Source organism: Onychomys torridus, chromosome 4 (assembly GCF_903995425.1).
Source record: "Onychomys torridus chromosome 4, mOncTor1.1, whole genome shotgun sequence".
Lineage (NCBI taxonomy): Eukaryota > Metazoa > Chordata > Mammalia > Rodentia > Cricetidae > Onychomys > Onychomys torridus.
In genome coordinates, this window is record NC_050446.1 from 125,163,522 (window position 1) to 125,188,802 (window position 25,281).

The 25,281-nt window shown below is 44.8% G+C and overlaps 1 protein-coding gene across 2 annotated transcripts in view; it reads left to right on the forward strand.

The window, feature by feature from the left end:
- Positions 1-25,281, forward strand: part of Arfgef2 (ADP ribosylation factor guanine nucleotide exchange factor 2) — an 86,333-nt gene that overhangs the window by 25,328 nt on the left and 35,724 nt on the right. Inside the window, exons 7-19 of one of the 2 annotated variants that reach the window (XM_036183380.1) lie at positions 3,433-3,501; positions 5,540-5,691; positions 9,401-9,531; positions 11,635-11,869; positions 12,541-12,640; positions 13,903-14,042; positions 15,602-15,710; positions 16,768-16,951; positions 19,036-19,147; positions 19,618-19,823; positions 23,913-23,997; positions 24,097-24,268; positions 25,128-25,279. In XM_036183380.1, coding sequence (XP_036039273.1) covers positions 3,433-3,501; positions 5,540-5,691; positions 9,401-9,531; positions 11,635-11,869; positions 12,541-12,640; positions 13,903-14,042; positions 15,602-15,710; positions 16,768-16,951; positions 19,036-19,147; positions 19,618-19,823; positions 23,913-23,997; positions 24,097-24,268; positions 25,128-25,279 — 1,847 coding nt within the window. The remainder of the gene's footprint in view (positions 1-3,432; positions 3,502-5,539; positions 5,692-9,400; positions 9,532-11,634; positions 11,870-12,540; positions 12,641-13,902; positions 14,043-15,601; positions 15,711-16,767; positions 16,952-19,035; positions 19,148-19,617; positions 19,824-23,912; positions 23,998-24,096; positions 24,269-25,127; positions 25,280-25,281) is intronic. The other variant, XM_036183381.1, reaches the window with a different exon arrangement.

The window sequence follows — 25,281 nt, forward strand, 5'->3', positions numbered from 1 at the left end:
ATTTTGACTAACAGTCCTGGGCCAAGGTCAGGGAGGGAAGTGTGGTTATCTGGTGATGGCCTTGTAGCTGTCTGTCATGGTGATAAAGAGCATGGTGTGTCGTCGTCCTTCCTTTTGTTAGCTTGACTCTCCTGTTCATGAATCAGGCTGCCCTGTACAAGTCAGTGCTGTGCAGATGGTGAACTGTATTGTTTGGCAGTGATGATGGTGGGGGTAGCTCTGCATGTTTGTACAGATGTGTTTTCCCTGCATTTCGTTGGTTCTGTGGGTGTGGAGCCTATGGATATAGAGCCAACTGTTGTGTTGGCACAGGGACAGTTATAGGTCCAGCCTGTACCCTTGCCAGTCTACAGTGAGAGGAATAATAGGAAGACTCAGAAAATCCTGCTGCTATTTCAGTGGAAAATCTGCAGTGAGGAAAGGGAGGTCCATGTTGATGTGGACATTTTACTGTTCTTTTTGGAAATGAAAAATAGTGAAGACTGTAGCTAATTTGAAGTACTTTCTATTTGGTTAGTTGGAAATTTTCATTTTGGATTTAGTCTCTGGGGCCAGATAGGTGACAGGAGTGAGCAGTCCTCCTTAGGAGGTGCATGGATGACTTCTCCCAGCACACTCACTCAGTGTTTATGGTGAGGGATGGAGGCTTGGGAGCTTGAGGGACTCATATCCCCACACTGGGAAGTGGGCCAACCACACCATCTCCAGAGCCTTCACTTTAGGTGCCTATTGAATCTACTTTCATGTAAAACAGTTCTCTCTGGTCTTTTTAAAAGAGCTGCTTTCTTTTTCTTCTCTTTCTCTTACCACTCTCTCCCCCCTGCCTCCTCTTCCTCCTTTCTTGGATAGAGTATTACTTTTTAGCTCTGTCTTCTCTGGCACCTATTATGTAGACCAGGCTGGCCTGGAACCCCCAGAGATCCATCTGCTACAGGAAAGCACTTGAGGGGTAGAAGCAGATGGACTGCCTTCAGTGACAGTTTTACTGTTCTTTGTTTTGAGATAGAGTCAGTCAGTCTCTCTCTTCCTCCTGAGACTGGGTCTCACTATGTAGCCCTAACTGTTCTGGAACTTGATATATGAACCAGTCTGGCCTCGCACTCACAGGGGTCAACCTACCTCTGCCTACTGAATACTGGGATTGAGTCACCATGCTTGGCCTGGATTTAGTTGGTTTTCTTTGTTGTTGTTTTGGTCTGGGTTTTTTGTTTCTTTGTCTTTGTTTTTTCAAGACAGAATTTCTCTATAACACTGCTGGCTGTCCTAGAACTCACTCTGTAGCCCAGGCTGGCCTGGAACTCACAGAGATCCACCTGCCTCTGCCTCCCTAGTGCTGGCATTAAAGGCATGCACCATCACCACCTTTGGCTTCAGGGTTTTTTGTTTTTTTCTTTTCTTTCTTTTTTTTTTTTTTTTTTTTTTTTTTTTGTTTTGTTTGTTTTTTGAGACAGGATTTCTCTGTGTAAGAGCCCTGGCTGTCCTGGCACTCAATTTGTAGACCAGGCTGGCCTCAAACTCACTGATATCTACTTGCTTCTGCCTCCCAAGTGCTGGGATTAAAGGTGTGTACTACCACCACCTAACCTGGGTTGAGGTTTTTAATAGAAGCCAGATATGCTACTTGCTGAGCAGTCATTCAGTTAACCATCATTAGCAGATGATTCAAAGCCTTATGAGCAGTCACAGTTAAACAACACACACCTGCAAGCCTGCTTATGTCAGTCATCACTCTATGGCCTCTGGTCACACTGAGCCACCTGAGCCTCTAATAACATGACTCCATGTCTCTGGGGGGTTGAATGTGAACAGGGTACTGTGAAGCAGACAGCACAGACTAGAAATGATCAGCATAATTTTATGAAGTCCTTGCATCAGTGTGTTGGAACTAAACATGTTTTTTTTTTTGTTGTTGTTGTTGTTTTTTTGAGCTGAGGATCAAACCCAGGGCCTTGGGCTTGTTAGGGAAGCGCTCTACCACTGAGCTAAATGCCTAGAGAGACTAAACAGGATCTTAGAAATACCTAGTTATGGGCTGGAGTGGAGCTCCATGGTAGAGCATTTGTTCAATATGTGAGGTCCTGGTTCAATCCTCAGTACCAGAAAGGGGAAAAGCCAGATCTGAAATATCTAGCCTTAATGTTTACAGATCATGGTGTAGATGATTATATGGCTGGTAAGTGAGCAATTTGTATTTTAATAGTTACACACTTACTTCAATATGTATTGCTACTGTATAATTAGCACCTTTTACATTGATATTTGTGGGATTCATTGTTTAAGGTAAATTGAATGTCGTTGCATATGTGATGATATAAGTGGAGCATCAATGGGACAAAGGTCATGAAGGATGCTGTAAAAACTCAAAACAGAAGTGTTGGGGATTCAGCTCAGTGGTAGAGTGTTTGCCTAGCAAGTACAAGGCCCTGGGTTCGATCCTCAGCTCCAGGAAAAAAAGCAAAACAAAACAAAACTCAAACAGAGATTTGAGGAACTATAATCCAGTTTAAATCATAGTTTTGAGGTAAAGAAATGAATTTAGAAGATTTTGGTTTTAGCTGGGTCACTTCTCGGTTTCCATTCAGGTTCTTTTTTGCTCTCCATGAAAAGGATATGATGTCAGTCAGTAATCTCACTCAGGTGGATTTGGTTATGGGTGTTCAGTGACAGTTGAAAGTGAAAATACTTAGCACTGTTCCTCAGAACCTCCAAGACCAAGCCCAGATCTGGCAGAAGTGACGGCGAACTGAGAGTCCTCACTGAGGCAAGCACTCTCCCACTCTTTGGTGTTGCTCATTCAAGATGATTGGTGGCTTTTGCTCAGGGCAGTGTTTTCTGACCTCTGATGTCACTTCCACATATCTAGTTGGACTTGTTCACTCCGTAAGCTCTTCTCTGGGACTGATTTTCTAAAAAATAAGCAATTAATAGTTAGAGATGTTGGGCCTTTTGCCACTTGGCAGAATAATTTCATCTGAAATGTAGTCAGTCCTCAAGTATCAGGTTAGAAAGCTCATGCTGAATTCTAGGCAGGCTTGACTCAGGGAGCCTAACATGGCACTCGCCAGAGCTCCATGGTCAGGAGCTTGGTGCAGGCACAGAGAAACCCATCCTTAGTTATGCCAGGATGCAGAGCAGCTCTTGCTCAAGGTTTGGGATGGGGTGGCCTGGGCTGAGCAGCTGGTCTTAGGAGGGAGAAGGGTCAGGACAGGGGTTCAGTGCTCCCGAGAGTGAAACTTGAAATCCTAGCAGATCCTTCCCTTGACTGCTGCATCTGAGGGGTCCTCTCTGCTTGCAGATTTGGTGGTGGAGGGAACACATTTGCACCTTTGCCCTCTAGAGTGGGACTCTAGAAGGCATTGCCATAATCTCCTTCTCCTTCCTTCCTTTCTCCTGGAAACACCCTGTGTGTGTTCGTGTTTGGGGTGTATACAGACACTGATGATGGAGCCCAGGAAGTGGTGAAGGACATCTTAGAGGATGTGGTCACATCTGTTGTGAAAGGTGAGTGGACAGCCCTGCCTTTCCTCATGCTTCCTCCTTCGTGGAGCCCCTCAGGAAGCATCTGGTTAAGGGTTCTCCTCAGTGAACTCAGGGAGCTCTTGGAAACTTGAGTTGCTGCTGCCTCCCAGCCTGCACTTGGCACACAGCTATGATCTGGTCACAGTAATTGGTTTTGTTCTGTCTAGGTTGAGGTGAGGGACCGTGGTCTACAGTGGAGGAGTATTAGATGCTCTACCTGGAGACAGAGGGGTCCACTCCATGTGTCTTCTGCATCAGAGCTGCTAAGATATCAAGGCAGATGTTTATGTGTGCAATCCACACAGCAGTGGGTGTTAAGGAAGTGGTGCTCATTAGGAGCCTCTAGTCCCACCTCTCATGGTGTGCTCAGTGCTGGTCAGCTTATGTGCTAGCCTTGATGCTGTTTCCTTTGTCTTTGCCCCAAACTCAGTCAGTGGCTGCATGTTGAACACTGTTCCACTGCTCTTAATTGGATAAGAAATTTTTAAAAAATAGTAGCAGGTTGCAATTGTCATTTTTTAAATGAAAGACATAGTAGAACACAAATGATTATGTAGTTGATTATGTGAGGCATGGAAATGTTCATTCTTTTTAATAAAATGTTGAGAGTTGTTTATATGTATGTGTCCACACTGGGACATGGTTTACATTCATTGCTATAGGAGTGTTGTGGCCCATGCCTATCCTCCACACTTAGGAGACTGAGGCAGGAGAACCCATAGTGAGTTCCAGGCTGGACATTGAATCCAGGGCCTGGATTCAATTACACATGCCACAGTGCCACTGAGTTACATCTCATTCTGATGTCATAGTTGGAAAGCCACATCTCTGAGCCTTCATTTTGTTAACTAGAGTGCAGCCAAGCTCTTCCAGAGAGCCCAGCACTTATTTAGCTCTGTAGCAAGGCCTTTAAAGAGCAGCAGTAGCCCATGCCATCTGTCATACAGTCCCTGTTTGCCCATCACACCTCAGCCTATCATGTAGCAACATTGGGTCAATAACATGTGAAGTAAATATATGTTTTATAAAACTGTGGCTGGCCATTGAGATCCTTTAGCAGGGAAAGGTGTATCGCCACCAAGCCTGAGGACTTAGGTGCAGTCCCTGAGACCCACATAGTGGAAGGAGAGGCTGACTCTCACAGTTGTCCTCTGCTACCCCCCCCACAATAAATAAGTAAAATTTTAAAATATTTTCTGTTTAGAAAAACATTTTGAAGCCACGTATAATGGTACACGCCTTTAATCCCAGCACTCAGGAGGCAGAGGCAGGTGGAGCTCTGATTTTGAGGCCAGCCTGGTCTACAGAGTGAGTTCCAGGACAGCTAGGGTTGTTATACAGAGAAACCCTGTCTCAAAAAACAAAAACAAGGGTTGGGGATTTAGCTCAGTGGTAGAGCGCTTGCCTAGCAAGCCCAAGGTCCTGGGTTCGATCCTCAGCTCAAAAAAAAAAAAAAAACAAAAACAAAAAAACATATTTTAAAGACTGATTATTAAGTTCTTCAATGTCCCATGCATATAAGAAGAGATATGTAACAGATTCCTCTCATATTCGTTGTTTTGCTTGGTATCAGATATGTTTTCTTTAGTTGAATGATGAAATTTGTGTAATTTCTGTTTTTTACATGATTTCCAGGAAGCTCAAATCTGTTTTTCCTTGTGACTAAGTTTTTTTGGTTTTTGGTCTTAATTCTTGTGTCACTAACCCTAACCCTTTAAGTAAAATCTTTGTTTTCATGTTTTGCTACTTCTAGTCTTTTTCAGAAGTGGAGGGGTGGGCAGGGCTATTGCATCCACAGCTTTGCAGGGGTTGTGAGTGAACCCCTTCAGGGAGTTATGCACTACTGTGGTCCTGACAGTGAGCTTGTAGATAAGAGTCAGGCAGGAAACTTAAGCACCGCTGTGTTGTGGGGGGCTAGGGGAAGAAGGGGCATGTGGTACTGAGTCTGTGAGGCATGTCTGGTTCAGGCAGCCTTCTGGGGTATGCTCACTGGGCAATGACTTTGCACTTATGTCTTAAGAAGCAGCAGAAAAACATGGTCTGACGGAGCCCGACCGAGTCCTGGGTGCCCTAGAGTGCCAGGAATACGCTGTTCAGCCAGGAGTTGATGAAAACTCACAGACCAATGGCATAGCCGACGACAGGCAGTCACTATCCTCAGCAGATAATCTGGTATGTCATTGCGTATCTCGCATCCCATATCCCATATGGACACCCTTCCATTTGCATGCTTTTAGAAGATGCAGAATAAGATCTCTGTCAGAGAAGTGGCTATGCCAATGGGCCATGCAGATGTTGGTCTCATGCTCTGTAAAGTAGAGTTACCTTTTCTAATGTTGGTTATTTACACCATTGTACTGATCTTTTTTTTTTAAGACCATGTCTCACTATATAGCTAGGCTAGCCTCACACTCACAGAGATCTGTCTACCTCTCACTCTTATATTCATATATATCCCTAATTCTGTGTGCGTGTGCGTGTGCGTGTGCGTGTGCGTGTGCGTGTGCGTGTGCGTGTGTGTGTGTGTGTGTGTGTGTGATATGCATATGTGCACATGTTCTTGCCTGTGCTTATGTGGAGGCCAGAAGTCAATGCCGAGTATCTTTCTCTGTTTTTTCCACTTTTTTTTGAGAGAAAATTTCTAGCTAAATCTAGAACTCAGTGATTGGCTAGACTGGATGGTTAGCAAGCCCAGGATCTGCCTGTCTACACCTCCCAACACCAACATTACAGACACATGCTACCACACCTGACTTTGATGTGAATGCTGCAGCTTTGAACTCAGGTTCTCATGCTTGTGTGCATGACTTCACCCACTGAGCCATATCCTCAGCCCTTCACTCTTTTTAAGGATAAATTTCTCTAAGCAGTGTCACAGGAGTTGGAAGCTCCAGGCTGTGGAATTATCCCAGAAGCAGAGTGCTTGTCCACCATGAGTTAGATTCTGGTCCAGAGTGAAATGTAACTGAATTTAAAATTTTTTTTTCAGAGCTGAGGACCGAACCCAGGGTCTTGCGCTTGCTAGGCAAGTGCTCTACCATTGAGCTAAATACCCAACCCCCTAATTTTTTTAAAGTATACACACACACACACACACACACACACACACACACACATACACATAGAGTAAGAGAGGGAATGTTTTAAACTGAACATGATAACGCGTGCTGAACATGATAACCTGTGCCTGACAGGCCCACACTTTGGAGGCTGAAGCAATGCTAAGTTCCAGGCCACCCTGGGATATATATACACACACACACATACATATGTACACATAATACATATATACAAACACATATACACACATACACATATATACACACATACATACACATGTACACACACACATATATATACACAAACACATACATACACATATATACACATACATACATACACATATATACACATACATATATACATACATACACATAGCAAGGCTGCTCCTAACAAATGATGATCTGGAAGCTTCAAGCCTTTGGTCTACTGGGAAGGCACTACTCAGGTCCTGCCCTTCCTCCCTTAGTCTTTTAAAAGCCATTTTCTCTTCTTTCATTAAAATTGAGTGACAGCATTCATTTGAATCTTTATATTCTGGCAGGAGGACATTCCCACCCTAATGGCCAGTAATAACATTATTTAAGTTTAGTTTTCTTTTTCTTTTTTTGTTTGTTTGTTTATTGTTGTTGTTTTTAAAGACAGGGTTTCTCTGTAACAACCCTGGCAGTCCTGGATTCACTCTGTGGAACTCACAGAGATCCACCCACCTCTGCCTGTGCTGGCATTAAAGGCATATGACCCCACACCCAGCTAGGTTTAGTTTATATTTGGCTTGCTTTTTTCTTTCTCTCTTTTTCTTCCTTCCTTCCTTCCTTCCTTCCTTCCTTCCTTCCTTCCTTCCTTCCTTCTCTTTCTTTCTTTCTTTCTTTCTTTCTTTCTTTCTTTCTTTCTTTCTTTTTCTTTCTCTCTTGTAGTTAGAGTTTTCCTGCCTGGCCCACAGTCAGGACAATCTCTCTTACCCACCAGTCCCACAGTCACTCAGACCCAACCAAGAAAGCACACAGAAACTTATATTGCTTACAAACTGTATGGCCATGGCAGGCTGCTTGTTAGTCTATACTTTGCCACATGGCTTGTGCTTCACCTGGCAGCGGCTGGCAGTGTCTCCTCCCAGCCTTCCTGTTCCCAGCCTTGTCCTCCTCCTTGTCCCGCCTACCCTATCCTTCCTGCCTGGCTACTGGCCAATCAGCACTTTATTTATTTTAACCAATCAGAGCAACGCATTTGACATACAGACCATCCCACAGCACTCTCTCTCTCTTTCTTTCTTTCTTTCTTTCTTTCTTTCTTTCTTTCTTTCTTTTGTTCTTTCTTTCGTTCTTTCTTTCTTTCGATTTATTTATTTATTATGTATACAGTGTTCTGCCCACATGTATTCATGCAGGCCAGAACAGGATACCAGATCTCATTTTAGATAGTTGTGAGCCACTATGTGGTTGAATTGAACTCAGGACCTCTGGAAGAGCAGTCATTGCTCTTAATCTTTGAGCCATGTCTCCAGCCCTATATTTGACATTCTTAGTGATTACTTACTCATGTTTTTTTGCCTAGTTTTCATTTGGGAGGAGGGTTCTATATTTCCTTATTCAATTCTAAGAATCTCTATGTGTAAAGGCTATATTGACCTTTGTTATATGTTGTAAATATTTGCTTAAATGTAGTTTTTTAAGTCTATTTATATGTGTATGAGTGTTTTTCCTACCTGAATGTCTGAACAGCACATGCATGGCCTGGTGCCTGGGGAGGGCAGAAGAGGGTATAGATTCCCTAGGATTAGAGTTACAGATGGTTGTGTACCTCCATGTTGGTCCTGGGAATCAAGCCCTGGTCCTCTGAAAAGCATTACGTTCTTTTAACCAATGAGCCACCTCTCTCTATCCTCTAAATGTATGTATGTATGTATGTATGTATGTATGTATGTATGTATGTACTTACTTACTTACTTATTTACTTAATTTTTGAGGCAGGATCTGATATCCCTGGCTGGTGTGGAACTTACTATGTAGCTAGCCTTGAAGTCAGAGCTCTGCCTGCCTCTGCCTCTCAATGCTGGGATTAAAGGTGTGTACTACCACACCTAGCAAAATGTAATATTTTTAAGTTGATTTTGAAATGCATGTCATTTTTCCCCAATCACTTTGCTTCAGAATTCTTTTGGTTTTTGGTTTTTGTTGTTGTTTTCCAAGACAGGGTTTCTCTGTGTAGCCTTGGCTGTCCTGGAACTGGCTCTGTAGACCAGACTAGCCTTGAACTCATAGAGATCCACGTACCTCTGCCTACCTAGTGTTGGGATTAAAGATGTGTGCCACCACCGCCTGGCTGGGTGTTTTTTGTTTGCTGAGACAGTTGTTAAACAGCTCCATCTGAACTCCGCTCACTGTGTAGCTGAGGAGGAACTTGCACTCCTGATCCTCAGCCTCCATTCCCAATGTCGGGATGACAAGTGTGTGTCTATATCTGGCTTCACACAGACTTTTTGTTTTTTGTTTTTTCAAGACAGGGTTTCTCTGTGTAGCTTTGGAGCCTGTCCTGGACTAGCTCTGTAGACCAGGCTGGCCTCGAACTCACAGGGATCCGCCTGGCTCTGCCTCCTGAGTGCTGGGATTAAAGGCGTGTGCCACCACCACTGCTGCCACCAGCTTCACACAGACTTTAAAGAATAAATGACAAAGTTTTACAGTTGCTCTGATGACACAACCATGACATCTATTTTGTGTCTCCCTCCTCTCCCCACGTCCCAGTTGAATAAATACAGGAATGTAGGTTTCTATGATGTAATTTCCTTTCTTCTTGGATTTCGCTTTGTTTCTCACTGTAGGAACCAGATGTTCAAGGACATCAAGTGACTGCTAGGTTCTCTCACATTCTACAGAAGGACGCCTTCCTGGTGTTTCGCTCCTTGTGCAAGCTGTCCATGAAACCTCTTGGCGAAGGACCCCCAGATCCAAAGTAAGCTCACAGCAACTATGGCCACCTCCTAGCCCGTGAACTGGGAGCTTGTGTTCTGCATTTTGTCTTCCCCTGGTCCTACAGTGTTGGTGTGGGATGGTTTTACAGCTTTCTAGACCCAAGCAGTTCCTGCACACCCCCACTTCCCTGCCATGCCTCCACTATCCAGAGTCTTACCCAGATTTGCTCTTGGTTTGTATGTTGAAAACAAGTGTTTTTAACTTCTGAGCCATCTCTCCAGCCCTGAAGATTTATTGATTTTATGTTATGTGTATAAGTGTTTGGCCTACATGTATGTATGTGTACCAGGTGTGTGCCTGGTGACCTTGGAAATCAGAAGACAGTGCCAGATTCCCTGGAACTGGAGGTACATATGATTGTGAGCTGCCATGTGGGTGCTGGGAATGGAACCTGAGTCTTCAAGTCTTCAAAGCAGCAAGACTCCTATGCTTAGCCACTGAGCCATCTCCCTAGGGCTCTTTTTTTTTTTTTTTTGAGACAGGGTTTCTCTGTGTAGCTTTGGAGCCTGTCCTGGATCTCCCTCTGTAGCCCAGGCTGGCCTCGAACTCACAGAGATCCGCCTGCCTCTCCCTCTCGAGTGCTGGGATTAAAGGTATGCACCACCACTGCCCAGCTTTTTTTTTTTTAAATGTGTAGCCTATGTGGCCTTGAACTTGTGATTTTCCTGTCAGCAAATCCTACTGGCTTGTGCCACCACAACTGGCCCCAGTGCTCTTTTTGTTGTTGTTTGTTTTGTTTTGTTTTTTGAGACAGGGTTTCTCTGTAGCTTTGGAGGCTGTCTTGGAACTCGCTTTGGAGACCAGGCTGGCCTTGAACTCACAGAGATCCACATGCCTCTGCCTCCCAAGTGCTGGGATTGCAGGCGTGCACCACCACCTGTTTGCTTATTTTTTGAGGCACGTCTCACCTTGTAGCCCTGACTAGCCTGAAATTTGCTATGTAGACCAGGCTAGCCTGTTAACTCATGGAGATCCAACTGCTTGTGTTATCCAAGTGCTGGGATTAAAAATGTGCACCACTGTAACTGGTGAATTTTCAGTTTCTTAACCCCCTTGCCTTGGGATAGTGGTGAGGGGTCTGTGAGACTGGGGAATCAAGAACCCCATACTGGGTACTTTCTAATTGCTGTGACAACAGTCCTGACAAGACACTGAAGAGTTATTGGCTCACAGTTTGAGGGTCCAGTTCATCACAGGAGGTGGGCGGGGCATGTGGATGCGGCATGGCAGCAGGAGCTGTAGTAGGCAGCTGGTCACTTTGCATCCACCGTCAGGAAGAAGAGAATGACGGTCTGGTGCTTGGCCCCTCCCTCCTTTCTATGCAGTCTGGGTCCCTGGCCCATGAAATGGCACCACCCATTTTTTTTTTTTTTCCACACTGGCACCACCCATTTTAAGGGCCAGTCTTCCCCTTAATTAACTTAATCTAAACCACTTGTAGTCATGCTTAGAGGTTTATCTCCTAGGCGATTCTAGATCCCGGGAAGTTGATAGTGTTATCACAGCCCTGTCTTGGTGGCAGATGGAGAGTGAAGAGTATGGAGCTGAATCTCCAGGAGAATATTGTGAAGTCATTGCATGCAGGGATCCAGCCTAGAGCTGGCTCTCCAGAATTAACTCTCACCTTGTTCTGCTTGTTATCCACTTTGTGTTGGGAACAGACAAAAAGGAGTAGGAAGGAGTTGGTCAGTCTTGTTCTCAAAGGGCCTGCAAGTTCTGAACAACCTACCTCACGCTCTCTGCCTTCATCCTATTGGCATAGAGGTCCTGTTCCTAATTCTTAAATCATTGGTCTCAGGAGGTTCTGCTTGGCTGGGCATGGTATGCATTCCTCTAATACCTGTCCTTGGGAGGCAGGAAGGTCAGGAGTTAAAGGTCATCCTTGGTCACTCAGTAGCTGGTAAAAGATCAAAGGCTTTTCAAGAAACACTGGGTCTGTGCCCAATATTTGGCAAGCAGAGGCAGGGTCACAAGTTCCAGGTCAGCTGTACACAGTGAGAACCTATCTCAAAACAAAACAAAAAGCAACCTCCTGTCTAACATCCCTTCCACTAGCACACCACCACTATCTTTGCCTTTGCAGGTCCCATGAGCTGCGTTCCAAGGTGGTTTCCCTGCAGCTGCTGCTCTCTGTGCTGCAGAACGCTGGCCCAGTCTTCAGGAGCCACGAGATGTTTGTCACTGCCATTAAGCAGTACCTGTGCGTGGCCCTGTCCAAGAATGGCGTGTCCTCAGTGCCTGATGTCTTCGAGCTCTCACTCGCTATTTTTCTTACTCTTCTCTCAAACTTCAAGATGCACTTGAAAATGCAGATAGAGGTACATCCTCCAGTTAGTGTTTTTATTTGGGGGCATTAATGCCAGATAAGATGACACATGCCTGTAATCCTAGCACTCATGAGCTAGAAGCAGAACAATCAGGAGATCAAGGACAGCTCAGGCTATGTAGTTCACTTGGGACCAGCCTGGGCTACATGACACCCTGTCTCCAAAAGCAAGCAAGTAAGCTGCTGGTGGTCTAGCCACCAAAGTAAGGTACCCTTTTTACTAGCTAGCCTCCTCGTGGACTTCTGAGTGAGTGGGAAGACCTTGTCAGAAAAGTTCTGTTCACCAGAGATTTAAGGTCATGGTCTGTGTTCTCAGATGAGATCCCACCCCCACCCCCAATGTCTCTGGGCTCAAATTGTCTGAAATAATTTGAATTAGTTGTCAGATTGAAACATTATATTGCATACATATAAATTTTTAGTATTTCTTAAATCACAACATATGTGGGCCCTGTCCTAGCCCCTCATCTCTGGGTAGAGCCCCTGCTCAGTGTCCACCAACTAGGCTGTGCTCCCATGTCCCTCAGCAAGTGTGTGCCCTGCTTTGCCCTCTGCCCAGGGCTGCCTCCCATAGTGTAAGAGCTGCCTGGCCCTAAGTTGTTGGCATGTTGAGTCCTAAATGGAGACTGCTCATTGCTCCTCCCTTGTCTTCATGCCACACAGGTCTTTTTCAAAGAGATTTTCCTGAACATTCTAGAAACATCCACAAGTTCTTTCGAGCACCGTTGGATGGTCATTCAGACCCTGACCAGGATTTGTGCAGGTACGTTCACCCGGGGACACTCAACAATTTCCAAAGCTTTTGTCTGCCAAGTGCAAATCAAGATCTTCAGTTCCTCTTTGTAGTATTTTAATGAATGATTGAGAAAATCCTTCCATTAAAGAGTCCATTCACTGGTCTGGAGTGATGGCTCAGCTGTTAAGAGCCCTTCCTGCTCTTATAGAGGACCCAAGTTTGGTTCCCAGCACCCACATCAGGTGCCTCACCACTGCCTGTAACTCCAGCTCCAGGGGATCTGACACCCTCTTCTGGCCTCTTTAGGCACTGCACTCATGTGCATAAACCTTCAAACCAACATATACACATTTTTTTCCCCTTTTGAGACAGAGTCTTACTTATGTAGCCCAGGCTGGCCTCAAACTCATAGAGATCCCCTTGCCTCTGCCTCCTTAGTGCTGGGGTTTAAAGTGTGTACCACCACACCCAGTTTACACATACTTTTAAAAAAATGAATAAAAAATATATATTTTGGGGTGGGGGTTTCAAAGACACGGTTTCTCTGTGTAGCCCTGGCTGTCTTGGAACTCACTCTGTAGACCAGGCTGGGCTTGACTTCAGACATCAGCCTGTGCTGCTTCCTGAGTGCCAGGATTAAAGGCATATGCCACTACTGCCAGCAAAATATATACTTTTTAATCTTAAAAAGGGGGTGGGGTTCATTCCCACTGACCAAGAAAGGCCCAGCCTCGCCTCTCTTGGATAACCGACTCAAGCTGCTGTGCCGGGGCTTTTGATGTTAGCACCAAGCTTTATAAATTCCAGAAACTTACTAATCATGGCAGATTGGTTTTGGTGCTTCTGCCCTCTGGGCCTGAGGTAAATTTAAATGGATCGTCTGCCATTCTAGGGCTCTGCAGATAGGCAAACACTACCTCTGAGTGACTCCTCAATCTAGCCCTTTTAGCCCCTTTTCTTATGAGGAAACTGAACTTTTACAAGGTGAAATGGAGTGCCTAGGAGCAGGTAGTACAGAAGTGGGCAGGCCTAAGAACAGTAGACTACCCTACTCCCATGCTTCTGACATGTATTTCCTGTGTAAGGTGTGAGCACCTCAGACAAACTTCTGGAGTATATTTTTAGCAAAGAAAGCATAACTAGGCTTAGTGATAGAGTTCTTGTACAGTATGCATAAAGCCTTGGGTTCAATACCCATCCTGACAGCATTGAAAAATGACAGTAAACATTAAAAAATGTATCATTTACCTTCGATCCAGATTTCTAATATGTGTATGTTATTTTCCAAGATGCCCAGTGTGTTGTGGATATTTATGTCAACTATGACTGTGACTTAAATGCTGCTAACATTTTCGAGCGTCTAGTAAATGATTTATCCAAAATCGCTCAGGGAAGAAGTGGACATGAGCTGGGGATGACGCCTCTACAGGTAAAAACACCAAGGTGCATGGTTGTCTTTGAAGTTTGCTCATTGAAATAAGCATCGGAAAGTACCATCATACAGCTGTCACTGGGTTCCTTAGGGAACAGAAGACACAGACACATGGCTTCTGTTGTCATGAAATGACATTGAAGAAGAGAGTTGTCAGCTGATAGGCTGCAGATTATAGTGCCCTCAGGGAAAGGCAGTTCTCAGTCTCTGAGTGGCATATGCAGAATCTGGCATCTGGGCTTCTTCCTGTGGGAAGGCCTGAGCCTTAGGTCCGTAGGGCCACAGGAAGGTTTGTGCCACCTAAAGTGTTGTGAGTCTAAAGTAGGAGCTTTAAGTGTAAGAAATTCTACTTCTGTAGCAGGTGTGGTGGCATAGGCCTATAATTCCAGCACTCAGGATGCTGAGGCAGGAGGTTCAGCATTTCCAAGCAGGCCTGGTCTAGATATTGAGACCCTATCTCAAAAACCAAAAACCCTATTTAAATAAAATTTAAAATAAAAATCCTTATTTATCTGTAGTGTACCTTAAAATGAAATACAGTTGTTGATATTTAGGGTATGTGTTCTATCCAGAATTATGTACTAAATTCATGTGCTAAATAATTGATTTTTTTTTGTAGATCACAGGTTAATACTTCGTTATTTAAAATATCAGATTTTATTTTACTTGATAGTATTTCATTCCACAAGCAATGAATCGAGCCAGCCAGCCTGCCTGCCTGTCTACCTGCCTTTCTTCCTTTCTTCCTTCCTTCATCACACTCTGCCTATTCCTTTGAGGTAGGGTCTCCCTGAAGCTGCAGCTCTTATTTTTTTGTCTAGGCAGGAAGCCAGCATCTCCAGCAAGCCTGTTGTCTTGCCCCTAACAAAGCCAGGGTTTCAGGCATGAGCTGGTCACCCAGCTTGTTACTGGGTACTGAAGTCCAAACTCTGGTTCTCGTGATTGCACAGCAAATACTCTTAACTACATAGGCATCTCTCCAGCCCTTCAGTTAATGGGGCTGGTAAGATAGCACAGTTGGTAAAGTGCTGCCTGGAAAGCATGAAGACCTGTGTTTGATCCCCAGACTTCATGTACAAAGCTGGTCATGATGTCATGCAGTTATAACCCCACTATGCTATGGAGGTGGAGACAGGTGGATCCCTGGAGTTTGCTGACCAGCTAGTCTAGAGCTACAGGCTAATGAGAGACCCAAAGGAGGTGAATGGCATTTCTGAGAATGATACTTGAATTGTCTTCTGGTATCCACAAGTGTGCACATATGTACATGTTCATGCATGCACACAGAGACAATTTTTAAAAGATACAGCTAACCATTTGCACTTACAAAGTCACACAGGTCATATTTGAATGCTTACAGTGATGACACTATCAGGGATGACTAGGGTTTTTGATGCACCATTAACACGTGTCTGTTGTTTATACTTCCCTGGGTTCTGTCTGTAGTAGTACTGATTGTTAGTGATTACCTGCAAGCCTCACAGGACTGCCAAGAGCCCAAGAATGCTCATTGTAAAGTGTGTTAAGACTCTGTACTTTTCACTTTGGGCCTCTAGGAGCTCAGTCTGAGGAAGAAAGGCTTAGAGTGTCTTGTGTCCATTCTCAAGTGCATGGTGGAATGGAGCAAGGATCTGTATGTGAATCCCAACCACCAGGCCACCCTGGGTGAGTGAGCAACGTGAGCGACTCCTCCCTTCAGATCCAGCTTCCCACTGTGGGATATGTTATTCTGGAATTGTGTCAAAGAGTTGTTGTGTTTCCTAAATGCCTGCAGTTACTGTAAGGCTTGTGTTTTAAATACATATGGGATGTTGGGAGTGTTCATTTATTTTCCTGCAGCTGTGAGAAGATACTCTGACAAAAGCCCTTAAGGGAGAAAGGCCTTTTGCGTTTTGTAGTACTGAAGATTGAACCTAGAGTCTCATGCCTACTAGTAAAGTGACTTACCACCAAGCTGCTCAACCAGAAGGATTTATTTTATTTCATTTATTTATTTTTAAGGATTTGTTTTTGTTTTCTATGTGTGTATGCCATATGTGTGTGGGTGACCGAGGAGGCCAGATCCCCTGAACTGGAGTGAGCTATTTGATGTGAGACTCAAACTTGGGTCCTCTGGAAGAGCAGTAAGTGCTCTTAACTGCTGAGCCATCTCTCCAGCCCTACTTAAAAAAATTATGTATATGTGTGTCTGTGTATGAGTATTGCACACAAGTTCAGGTGCCCAAGAAGCCCAGAAGAGGCATCTGACTCTGGAGCTGGAGTTTCATGAAGACATTGCAGGCTTCCCCTTGTGTGCCATGACCTGGCCCTACTGGGCCTCCATTCTTGACTCATTCCTGCCACTGCCCCGAGTCAGGCATGGGTCCAGAGAATTTTGCTGAGTCTTCCTGTTCTCTTCTGTTTGTTTGTCCATGCTTTCGTAGACTCCATATTCCTGAATTATGTAGAGTGGTGGAAGTTTGGATTTTGGTAAGGCAAGTCCTTATGTTTTTTATCAAGTGTCTTGCTTTTGCATTTTCTTTACTTGTGAATTTTAGAATTAGTTTGAGTTCTATGTTAACTGAATTTCTGTGTCATGCTGAGGAAAGTATTTAAAGTGACAGGCTTGGCACCTGTGCCCCTTTGGATGCAAACCTCTGGTAGGTCTGACAAAGAGCACCGAAGCCGGAGCTTGCTCCGTCACACTTGTTCCATCTGCTTAGTTGGCTTTATGTCCCTGCAGGTCAGGAGCGGCTCCCAGATCAGGAAATGGGAGATGGAAAAGGCCTTGACATGGCAAGACGGTGCAGTGTGACATCAGTGGAGTCCACAGTGTCCTCGGGAACCCAGACAACCATTCAGGACGATCCAGAGCAGTTTGAGGTCATCAAACAACAGAAGGAAATCATTGAGCATGGCATCGAGCTGTGAGTGTGGCTGCTGGGCTGGAGAGATAGCTCATTGGTTAAGAGCTGTTCATCGAGAGGACACAGGTTCAGTGTTCACACTTATGTGGCAGCTCACAACCATCTGTTAACTCTCATCCCAGAGGGTCTCCTGCCCTCTTCTGGCCTATGAGGAATACTACACACAGGTGGCTTTTAGACAAAAATGCAGGCAAAACCTCATACACGTAAAATAACAGTAAATAAAATCTCAAAAAGAAATTACAAAATAAAACCAACAAAAAGCACCTGGAAGAAGCCACTGTCTATTCCCTGAGCAGAAAGCTCAGGGTTCACTGTTTTCGCTTTAGCCTTGTGTAGGTTTTCTGAACCATTTGTAGTTTGTAGCATCACCATTCTTTTTTTTTAATTTATTATTTATTTTTATTATTATTATTATATTTGTGTTTTAATTTTACACATCAGCCATGGGTTCCCCTGTCCTCTCCCCTCCCGCCCCCACCTTCCCCTCATCCCCCCCTCTCCGAATCACCATTCTTAATCACACGTTTGAAACTTAAGAGCATTCTCCACATCATGGTGACACCGTCCTTGTGGTAATTGCTCAGTCTTTGTTTCTTCTAGTCTCTTATGCACTTTAGCACATCATCTTGTGTGCTATTTACCTTTGAATGAGCAAGCTCCCTTTAACAGTTGAAGCGAAGCACTCAGGCTTTGAATGGAAGTGCTAAGCCCTGTGTTCCTGCCTCACCATCCCTGGGGTGCTTTGTTTTTCCCATGGCAACTAAAATAACAGTTGTTATTGGGTTCACTGCAAAGAGAACAGTGGTGTGATAGTTGAACTTGAAAAACATAAAGTAAGCCTCACCCTCCCCTGCTTCCTGCTCTGTGCCATGAGCTGATCCTGCTTGGGCCTCCCACCCTCCCTCTCCTCATCTCCTGGCAGCACACTGGCACACATGGCCTGTTTTTTAGTCCCCTGGTCACCATGGTGAAGAGCTCTCCTTGTTCTCTTAGTGCTCTTTGTTCGTTTTAATCCCTCAGACACGGGGCACTATTTCTTCTTCAACGAGGCCTCCCATAGCCATGCTGACTAAATAAGTTCAGATTTTCCTGTCCTTATCCATCTGTGTCTTCATGTCCCTTGCCTATTTGTGTTTGTCCCTCTCCCATGCAATGACTTGGCAAAATGAACTTACCCATTAATTAGTTTTGCCTTCCTTACTAAAAAGCATAAAGTAAATGTCTAGTACCTACTTAGCAAAGGATGTGTGGGCCAGAGTGACAGTTTGTGGCTGTTATGATGGGTCTTCTGGACATCTGTGACTCATCCATGATGTCGGACTACAGCAGCACCAGCCATCACAAGTAGATGCTAGAAGAAGGGGGAGAAGGCAGAAGGAGCACACCCTTATCGAGTCAGAAGTCCCCATACTTGCTGCTGTCTCTCTAGTGGCTTGAACTTTGTGTTACTACTGTCCTGTATTTCTGATGGCTCTGTGCACAGCTCAGTGCCCAGGGTTCTGTTAAAGATGGGAGAGTGACTTGGTTAACGGGTAGCTAAGTCTGCAGTTGCAGGGGAAAAAATTAATAGCTGTTAAGATGTAGTGGTTCACTGTGGTCTCAGTACTCAGGAGGTTTAGACAGGAGGGTTTCTGTGGGGTCAAGGCCAGCCTGGGTCGCATATTGAGGACTTTGTCTCAGAAAACAAAATACAAGACCAAGTTTATTGACAGACGCCTTTAATCCTAGCAGAGGCAGAGGCAGGTGGATTTCTGTGAATTTGAAGCCAGCCTGGGCTGCAAAGTGAGATTCTGTTTTAAAAAAAAAAAAAAAAAAACTAAAACAAAACCAGAACAAGGCTGTTGAGATGGCTGAGTGGGTGAAGGTGCTTGCCATCCAGCTTGATGATAAGGTTGTAGAGGACCAAGTCCATACTTGATCACATGTGCACACATGTGAATAAGTAATTAATAAACACAAATGAAAAAACTGGTAGAATTTAGGAAAGCTGTGGGCCAGTTGCTTTATCGCTGCTAGCTTTCTCTCTGCTTCAGAGCTTGAAGTCGGCCACCTGTGTTCTGTCTCCTCTCCTCTTGATACAGCTTCAATAAGAAGCCCAAGCGGGGAATCCAGTTTCTCCAAGAGCAAGGCATGCTGGGAACAGACGTAGAGGACATTGCCCAGTTTCTGCACCAGGAGGAGCGGCTGGATTCTGTAAGTCGGGGCTTGGCACAGCATGTGACCCTGTGGGCTGATACTGCATCTCACTGGCTTATACCTCCAGCTTGGATGGCCCTGAGTACAAACTGCTTTGCATCCTGGCTCCTGTGGTCTTGTCCTCCTCTGGCACTGTATAGCATTCCTTGATGAGAACAGGCTCTGCTTTGACCCACAGTTGCTTGTTTGGGGGCCAGTGTCAGAGTCCAAAGTGGCCCTTTGGAATAACTAGAAGTTATTCTCTGGCTGAGTATGTCTCTTGCCCCTCCATCTTTAAGCCTCATGGCTCTCCTCTTCTTCCCCTCTCTCTGACAAGCTGTCCTCCATATGGAAGCAGGGGCAGTCTTTACCTGCTTCCAAGCAGTCAGCTGCTATGGGCACTTGAGGGCCTTTATGTTCCAGCCACCACCACCACCACAGCCATCACCCCATCAGTTTCTAGATGGGATTGCATCTGTGTTTTTCAGACCCAGGTGGGCGAATTTCTGGGCGATAGCACTAGGTTCAACAAAGAGGTGATGTATGCTTATGTGGACCAACTGGACTTCTGTGAAAAAGAATTCGTCTCAGCCCTGAGGACATTCCTGGAAGGCTTCCGCCTGCCTGGGGAAGCGCAGAAGATTGATCGGTTAATGGAGAAGTTTGCCGCACGATACATAGAGTGTAACCAAGGGTGAGCGGTGTGACAACTACTACTTCTTATCTTGACTTGAGGTTTGGGTTTAATCATTGCAATTCTGCTAAGACACTAATGTGTCTGTTCACTAAGAGTCAGGCTCTGCTAAGCAGGCAGAGGTCAGTAGTGGAGCCCTTGCTCAGCATGTGTGGAGCCCTGGGTTCTATTCCAGATACCAGGTTTAAAGGAAATAAAAGAACCAAAAACATAGATGGAGATGGAGTTCAGTGGAGGAGAGTGAGCAAAGCATTCATGGAGCCCTGGGCTGGGTTTGGTCCCAGTAAGGGAGGGGACACAAGTAGGAGGGGCAGGGAGGTAGGGGAGAGGAAAGAAATTTGTAGCAACCTTATTTGTGTTCCTATACTACAGACAAGGAGGTTGGGGACCAGAGAGGTTAAGTAACTTGCCTAGGAGCTCGTGGCTAGCTGGGCATGCTGACATTAAGAGGTGGAGACAAGGGAAGTGAGTGGAGGTGACCCTAAGCTCCTTTGTCTTAAAACAAAAACAAGGGCTGAGGATAGAGCTCAGTGGTAGAGCACTTGCCTTGGCTGCATAGGGCCTTAGGTTCAACATCCAGCATTGAAGGGAACAGCTCACAAAGCTAAGGTCAAGTCTTCCTTCACTTGAGAGTGGTACCTCTTCTCTAACCAACAGCTCGCAGTGTGGAACGGCAGAGGTTTGTTGATTGCATGCTGATAATAAACTATAGAAGTGGCTGTGTTGATTGAGCCTGTATGATAATGAGTATTCAGAGATGGGTAATGCCTGGGGGGCGCTCACCAACCTAAGACAGAGCGCCTGTGTGGCCTGGGCAGGCATCTCCATGACGGGTAAGGTGACCTGCTGACGTCCCACGAAACCTAAGTCAGAAGCTCATTTTTTAGTAAAAGGGGGGGACCTATAGGACCCTGGCCTCTGTTTTGGGTAACTGTTGCCTTGCTTGCTGACCTTGACCTTGATATCCTCCCTATGCTAATTCCCTGCCGGGTTCCACCCTCCTGAATGCTTAAGGGAAGTTCATTATCTGCATATTGGGCATTAACAGCTTAGATGCAAGATTGTAAAACATCAGTAGCGAACTTCTGCCCTCCAGGGTTCTCCCATTGTGCTGTAAGCCTGTATTGAAGACCTTCTCCCTCCTTCAATAAACGGCATTCAGCATTCAAAAAGAAAAAAGGTTGGCCCCAGCATGCTGGAATCTTCCTCAAGATAATAAACACACTGGCTGATTGAAGAAAAAAAGAAAAAAAAAAAAAAAGAAATGGCTGTGTAACATTATAAAACCTTACAAGTACTTGGTTTTATCTTGGGTGTTTGAATTTTTTTTATTGTTGTGTGTTTGTGTGCACAATGATGCATATGGAGGGGCACAAGTGCCAGGACTTGGGCATGGAAGGTAGAGGACAACTTTGGGACCAGTTCGCTCCTTCTGCCTTAGGTGATATCTGTCTGGGAGCTGAATTCAGTTCATCAACACAAGTACCTTTACCTGCTGAGCCATCTCGGCAGCCCTAATTGTAGCTGCTTAATAGTCAGTTGTTGTTTTTACAGGAAATGGAGAAGTTTTGATCCTAACTAGGGTGAGAAGTAGAAAGCATGATGGAATGCAGGTGACGTTGCAGAAGGAGGCAGGCACACGGGGACATGAGAACAATATATAATGACATGTTTGTATAGAGAAGCTTGGTGAGACCCACTGCTTTGTGTCCTGACCCAAACCTTAGAAAGGGGCTAAGTGTCATTAATCCCTGCTCTTATTCATCACGCTGAATGTGGCAGATCTGTGTTATGGGTAGGAAACTGAGGCTCTGAAAGATTGAGAATCCAGTCCAAAATTAGTCAACTAATAACTAGTCAAGCCAAGATGTCTGAATTGTCTTCGGCCTCATGGGCCTCCCTTCACTGTGCAGCTCTGAGTGTCTGAATGTGCTATGAGTGTGTTGTGGGAACTACTCAGTTTTGTCCCAGGCCAGTCCCATTTTCATATTAATTAGTCCTAGTCCTGCCAGTGTGTGGCCAGGAGACAGCCTGGTTGGCAGAGCAGACCTAACAGACATGACAACTTGATATGAAGATGGAGTGGTATGTTGCTAACTTTAAGAGTGTCCTCCATGAGCCTGGAGGCCCTGCTCTGTTGGTCTAGTCAGTGATCAGGCCCTATCAGTCTCCCTTTGCTGTATTCTTGGGATTTCTCTTTTCCAGTGGGGCAGTTTGTACAGACCAGTGGCTTAGTGTCCACATGGTTTTGTCTTTCTTTCCTTGCCTAAGGCAAAAATGTCAGAACTCAGGCATATGCTTTTAAACAATATGAATATTTTGCTTTGTGCTTCTGCTGTTAAGTACCACAGTAGGTAATGGAAACGGTGAATAACTAATTCCAAGTAAGAATTTATGTGGTGCTTCTGTGCCAGGGCTGATGCTCTCAAGTGGAGGCACAAGGAGCTCCTAACATGTAAAAGGTAAGGAGTCGACTATTCCAGGATGGTCTCTAGCAGACTTGGTACTTGCGAGCATCTCCTGGCATCCCGTGCTTGTTTGCCATCATTCTAGCCCACAATGCTCCTTAAGTCTTTTTAAAAAATTACTTGAAAAATTACTTGTTTGGTGATGATTCTTGGTCACTAGTATCGGAGACTGTGGGAGTCCAGCCCCTCAATAGTCCCCTCCCAGGGTCTGGGAAGAATCTATAACCAGATGATAATTATCTTTGATGGTAGGAAATTAATCTCCATACAAAAAACTCCCTAGTCCATTTATTCTTGTGAGTCAGTTTTTTCTCTACACAGCTTCTATTCTGCTCTCATGCCTAACTCCTTTCTTGCCTGATTTCTCCTACATTTTTCTGCTATCCTCTAAAGTTCTATCTTAATTCTCTCATCTTAGTTCCTCTCCCATCTCCTTTCTTATCTTGTTCTTCCCCATCTGGCTATTGTTCTCATCTTCTCTCTCGTTCCTCTAGTACTCTCTTCTAGCCCTTCAATCTAGTTCTTCCCCATCTCAGTACGTTCCTCTCCAGTTATTACTCATCTAGTTCTTCCATTCATTCCCTTTTCTCTTCTCCGTCTAGTCCTCGTCTGAAAATAAAACTGCCCTTTTATCCCTTTGATCCCTATCTCTCCAAGCTATCTGCTCCTGCCATTTCTGACAAATGTGCTCCATTGCTAGGCAACTTCCATCACAGCTAGCTGTACCTGTAAGTTGGAATCCTTTAGTTTTGAGTTCATTGTTAAGGGTGGATCTAAAACTAGAGATAAGACTTTGGAAAGGAGAGAGTTAAGCTTAATTAGCACATCTGCCAGGCCTTCTCAAATAGGTAGTCTGGACACTTAGGTCTGTTCTTAGAGAATACAGAGGTATCTCTGATAAGTTACTTTCCTCCGTCTGGGGATGGACTTAGCCGGATGCTGCCACTAACAATAATTATAGGGAGGCTTGAACTGGGGTTCTGGCTGTGCATAGCTGTCAGCACAGAAGGTTATCTAATTATTCCTAGAACTGGTTAGGTAAGGAATTAGAGATCTATAAAGTTAAGTAGGCCTATAAGAAAGGAGGGTCCGAGCTACGTGTGTCTCCTTGTAGAATTTACCTTAATTCAGGAGACTTACTATGTGGTGGTTTGGACTGTTACTCTTGTTAGTCCTTGAATGTGGCTAAGGGAGATAGATATCTGATTCCAGTGCTAAAAGGAGAAGAAATGGATGGACCTGAGGGAAGGAAGTCTTTCCTGAGGTTTATTCTCCAAATACCTCGAATGTATATGTCCAAATAGTGATCAGTCCACACTGTTAGCAATTCTTAGGAAAAAATCAATTGAAGGCACACATGATTTTCATAACAGAAGACAGCTGATATATAACAAGCCAAATAACACCAAAGGCTCCTTGGAATTTGGCTTCCTCTGAAGGAATTCCTTGATCCCTTCAGGTGGTGGCTCTGCCATAACCAGCTGAGTTTTTATAATATATTCCTGCGGCCTGTAGGACTCTCCCTGGTGGAGCAGGCCTGTTTTTGGTGGCCTGTGTCTCCACTTTCTCCCTGGCTGTCATCACTGTGGCCGTGCTTGATATCTGGGTTCTTTTCTTCCAGGCAAACCCTGTTTGCTAGTGCTGACACTGCGTATGTCCTGGCATATTCCATTATTATGCTAACTACAGACCTGCACAGCCCTCAGGTAAAATACCCTGTAATTCATGTATTGTAGCCACAGACATGGCTGAATTTGTTTGGGCATTTCAGTGTTTTAAAAATGTTTTTCTTTTTTAAATTTCAGGTAAAGAATAAAATGACAAAAGAACAATATATTAAAATGAACCGGGGCATCAATGATAGTAAAGACCTCCCAGAGGAGTATCTGTCTAGCATCTATGAAGAAATAGAAGGCAAGAAGATTGCAATGAAGGAGACAAAAGAGCACACAATTGCAACCAAATCTACCAAGCAGAGTAAGGCCTGCCTACTGCAGACTTGCCCATCAGCGCTCACTTCCATTAGAATATAATTGCATCATTTTCCCCTTCCTTTTCCTCCTTCCATCCCCTCCTGTGTCCCCCCCTCATTCCCTCAGATCATGACCTCTTTTTCTTTCATTGTTATTGTTACATATACACATATGTACAAATACATAAATACAACCTGCTGAGGCCATTTAATGTTGCTTGTAAGTATATGATTTCAGAGCTGACCCCTCAGCCCTCAAGGAGACTGGTTCTCCTCAGAGCAGGCCTTAGTTGCTTGTTGTTCTTTGTCTGGGAGTGGGGCTCAGCTCGCCTTTTAGTACACCAGAAAGCATGATTAAGTACACTGCTGGTGATAAATTTAATTAGCATATCTAGACACCTGAATAGTAATGTGATTAAATTAATTATGATGTCTGTCTCTTGCTAGATTTGTAATTAGGAACAAGAAGGACCTCACAGTGTATACCCCAAGAGTTAAATCATCCTCCCCAAAGTGCTCCACACAACTAACACATGATGGTTGTGTCAGCTGTGGCTGGAACTCTTGATTAGTGCTGGTGCTGGTGTCAAGTGTCTGCCTGAGATGCTCACGAGCAGTGCCTAGAACACGGGACCTAGAGCCTCACTCCTCCAGCCACACCGCAGCTCTGTGGCTTCAGAGCCCCGTGTGGCATTCATACCCAGACACCTAACCAGTCTGCCTCATCATCCCCATCTGTAAAATGATAATATTTGTAACAGGCTCTCAAGCTGATTGGGGGATGTGTGAGTCAATCATGTAAGGCTTTTGAGGCAGTTCCTCGCACATGACAAGCACTTTGTATGTGTTCTTCCTTCTTTGTAGACGTAGCTAGTGAGAAGCAGCGGCGACTGCTGTACAACATGGAAATGGAACAGATGGCGAAAACGGCCAAAGCTCTGATGGAGGCCGTGAGCCATGCCAAAGCTCCATTTACCAGCGCCACACACTTGGACCACGTGAGGCCAATGTTCAAGGT